This window comes from Solanum lycopersicum, chromosome 2, assembly GCF_036512215.1.
Source record: "Solanum lycopersicum chromosome 2, SLM_r2.1".
Taxonomy (NCBI): domain Eukaryota; kingdom Viridiplantae; phylum Streptophyta; class Magnoliopsida; order Solanales; family Solanaceae; genus Solanum; species Solanum lycopersicum.
In genome coordinates this window covers 53,247,692-53,251,679 of record NC_090801.1, presented here as the reverse complement: position 1 = coordinate 53,251,679, position 3,988 = coordinate 53,247,692, and the positions used below count along the sequence as shown (strand labels likewise).

The window sequence follows — 3,988 nt, the reverse complement described above, 5'->3', positions numbered from 1 at the left end:
TAATAAGGTATGAATGTTTGAGCTGCTGCACTCCTTGCTACCTATATTTAGCTAAGGTGGTTCTTCTCGCCATGTTAAGAAATTTTATTTTTCAACCAGCGAGCTTGGATTGTAAGTTCCCTATATTGAAATGGAAGACGCCTGTTTAAGAATTAGGATGTAGGGTTTAGATAGATTAAGAGATAAGAAAGTGTATAGGTTCGTCAAGTAAAAGAGAGGAGGATCCAAGAGTATTAATAGATACACATGCATAAAAGGGAGCTAAATCTAAGATTAGAAACACATACCAACATATCGATATTTATATAATATATAGAACAGAAAAGTGATAAAAGATATATTTTTTATCATCATCATCAACTACTAATAACATTTTTGTTAATTTCAATTTTTTCAGCTTTTTCGAATACATAATTAAATAATGTTAAATTAGGTCTTAGACCTAACTCATACCCCAAAAATTAGGTCTAGGTGAATATTTTTTCTTAGGTAAGTACATGAATTAAGGTTTTCCCCCTTTTAATCTTAAACTAAAGAACATGAAGAGGTGCAGCTAAATCAATATATACCATTACCAAATATGAACGTTCTTCCACTAGTACTTCTACGTTCTCCTATGGTAAAGTTCCTTCTTTACTCCTCATTTCCCACCTTCTATTGTTTGTTTATAAGATCTTCATCATTTATATCTTTTGAAATTAGTCTATGACCTGAGAGTAACAGTAAAGTGTATCGCAAGTTTGACATCTTCCCTTTATTTAGGAACACTGAAAAGAATTTTGAGGAAAATGAATTCATAAGGTTAGAAATATCAAGTATGACTTCTACATTATACTGCATTGACTAAGTTTGATTATATGATACTGATATGAATCAAATTCATTTCATTCAACATTTTTGTGTTTTTTTTGTAAATTATATTTGGAAGGTTTGGTTCGTTGCTTTAAAGTTATACACAAGATCGATCTAATAATATAATATTATAATTTCATACTTAATTTTTAAGGAAGAAAATAATAAGATGAATTTACTGAGGTTAAGTTGGTATTACATTTTAAAATAATATTTATTTAACTTTATAAAGATTTTTACTTGTTGATGTATGTGGTACACGCACAACGCGCATGCCCAAAAATTAATAAGATATAACAACCAACCCAATATATACTCTTTTTAAAAAAACAAAAAATCATTCGCTTGTGATATCCCTAGCATGTACAACTAACAACATATATTATATATTAACAAAAAATATTATCAGACTTAACAAAATATAAAATTCTAACTCAAAAACTAAACTTCGAATTTGGTGCAAGTTTTTTGGGGGCTTTTATAAAGAAAACAACTAATATTAGGTGTTTCACGTATTTCAAAGATTAGCAAGAATTAATCACTCTTTAAGTTGAAGAAATAACTTTAAAACCCTTTAAAAAGTTAAACTGCAAAACCTTAAATCCTTAATTAACATATAAATATTTAAAATCTTAACCAATTAAAAAAAATGAAAAGCAATTATAATAATAACTTAATGTGAAATTAGGCGTATGAGGAAAACTCTAAGTTAAGTTTATATTTGTCAAGTTCATTAACCACGATTTTTTTTCCTAGATAGCATATCAAATACTAATAAAACATACAAATAAATGAAAGTAAAAAGTACATTTAACACTTTCTTATTACAAATAATAAAATTAAAAATTAAAATAAAAAATCTGATATTAAATTGATTTGCTTAAATTATTTCTCTAGACAAGCAGATGAGTCCATTTGAACCCTAAATAAAAAAGGTTAAGGTCACCAAACAATTTATCTTTCCACTCATTTGTTATCCAGAGTGTCCAAAATGAAATGTTTTAGCTGTTAACAAAGATAACTATTCTAATGCATACAATCGTTTCTCTAACATAAAATGTTAGAAAGTTCGAGTGAGCGCTAAATCATTATCTATATCATCAAAAAGATTTACAAATAACCCTGATCATTGTGATTAGAGCAAAGTAGAATCTTCTAAGAAAAAGCCCATGTAATTGGGCATGAAACGAATAATGAACTTGGTCTTTGAGCAGTCCCTTATGTGGATAAGTATATTATGTATTTTTTAATGATATTTTTTTTCTATAACCCCTATGAAATAGAATTATTGTTTTTTTATTTTTTTATAACATTTTAATTTCATTTTTCCAAAAGACTTATACAATAATATTTTGATACATTTGACATAATTTTAAATTAGGATCATAAAATTAAAAAAGTTATTTTATTTCTTAAATTTCATATCAAGTCAAATTAGATCATTCTTTTTTAAATAGAGGGAGTAATTCATCTACTCTAAAAGGGGACAAGAACCTAAGGCTTTCCTACTGCAGAAATATTCTGTTGAATAGAAACTGTTTTTTGCTTCCAATTATGCCAAAAATGGTGATGCATAGCATTACAAAACAAGCGGTATGCCTGGAAAAAACTTTATTATCTTAGATAGGAGGAACTTAATCTTGTAAAAAAACAAAAAGAAAGATGAAATAACAACAACAATATCAAAGCTAATGCCTTTTTGGGAATAATAGCCATTGAAGTCATTCGGTACAACAACAAAAGGAAAAATTACATAACAACGATATTAGACCTAATACAGTTTTTTGGGCAATAGCCATTGTCACTACAAAGCTTAATTAATTAGGATCGACATTTATAAGCCTTAAAGGGTTTTCAACATCACCTCCACCAGCATGTTTAACAAATTTGGCTGGTGACAGAAAATAACCATGACAAATACAAACAATCTTCACTTCTCCTCCCCTCTTATATGCGTATAAAAATCCTTCAGTCTTCTTTCCATTTGGTCCATCACCTTTAGTGGAAACACCAGGCATTTTGAGCAAGAATTTTCTGAGTCCCTCTTTTGTCGAAAAGTTGGGTGATTGCTCATTAGTAGCTTCAATGGCTGCTAATACCAGATGCTGCATTTGCTCCAATGTGCCACTGACTAGAGGTATCGCATTAGAACTACCAGATGCACCTTCAATGAAAGTTCCATCAACTGAAGGAAAAAAAATATTTCTTAGTTTTAGACAAAAGAAAATTAATTGAACAAAAAATAATGAAAATGGAGAAATTATTTAAATGGAACAACTCAATTGAATTTTCGATCACCTTGATTAGGTAGGTGTTGTTGAGTTTGAGAACTAGTTCTAGCTAAACCAAAACTTCCTACAGATCCAGATCCACTAGGTGACGGCAAAGAAGAGGTTCCATTCCCTTCATTTTCCTCAACAACTATAACATTCTTTAGTTTATCCCATCTATTCTGCTGCGTGTCCCCACGCGTCTGTGTCTGGAGGTCCCTCCTTTCCTTCAAGTCCATCCCAGTCTCCATTGGAGGCAACGAAGCCTTCCTATTAACATAAAATGGATCACTCATTTTCCCCCATTCTGTTTGAGTCTCCATTGGCGGCATGGAAGCTGCCCTCGTCACAGAAAATGGACCACTGATTTGCCTTCATTCCGTATCAGTCTCCATTCTACGCCTGCACTCAATTTCAGTCTCCATTCTTCGCCTCCAATCCATTTCAGCCTCTAACCTTTTCCTCGACTCGATTTCAGTATCCATTCTTCGCCTCCAAGCCATTTCAGCCTCCAACCTTTTCCTCCACTCGATTTCAATATCCCTCGGCAAAGAAGATGTCCTGGTCAAAGAAAATGGATAATTTTGTTGCCTCCACTCCATTTCAGTATCCATAGGCGGCAACAAATTCCTTTGCCTCCAGTACTCCATTTGAGTCTCCATCGGAAGATCTAATTTTAAGTCTACACTTACATCCTCTACAATCTTTTTTCCTTTGTCTTGATGATTAGCTTTCTCCATTTTAGCAAAAGCTGAAAGAATCGACAAAGCTATTGAATTTCAAACTAAACAAACTTAATAGGAAAAAAAACTCTATACAAGTATGAAGTTGATTTTCAATGATGAATGATGGAAGAAACCTTCAGA

At 31.3% G+C, this 3,988-nt stretch overlaps 1 protein-coding gene across 1 annotated transcript; it reads right to left on the bottom strand.

Annotated features, from left to right (window-relative positions):
• Window positions 1–2,669: 2,669 nt before the first annotated feature.
• Window positions 2,670–3,445, bottom strand: LOC109119484 (ninja-family protein AFP3-like). Its single transcript, XM_019212038.2, has 2 exons — window positions 3,151–3,445; window positions 2,670–3,037 (listed from the first exon to the last, which is right to left on the bottom strand). The coding sequence occupies exons 1-2, from the start codon at window positions 3,443–3,445 to the stop codon at window positions 2,670–2,672; spliced, it is 663 nt and encodes a 220-aa protein (XP_019067583.2).
• Between the last annotated feature and the right edge of the window lie 543 nt (window positions 3,446–3,988).

What these genes read in the sequence shown, in the direction of transcription:
- LOC109119484 (XM_019212038.2), bottom strand. Translation starts at nt 3,445, where the DNA reads ATGGAGACTCAAACAGAATGGGGGAAAATGAGTGATCCATTTTATGTT. An exon ending in ACAACACCTACCTAATCAAG is followed by an intron (nt 3,038 to 3,150) that starts GTGATCGAAAAT and finishes TTTTTCCTTCAG; the next exon opens with TTGATGGAACTTTCATTGAA.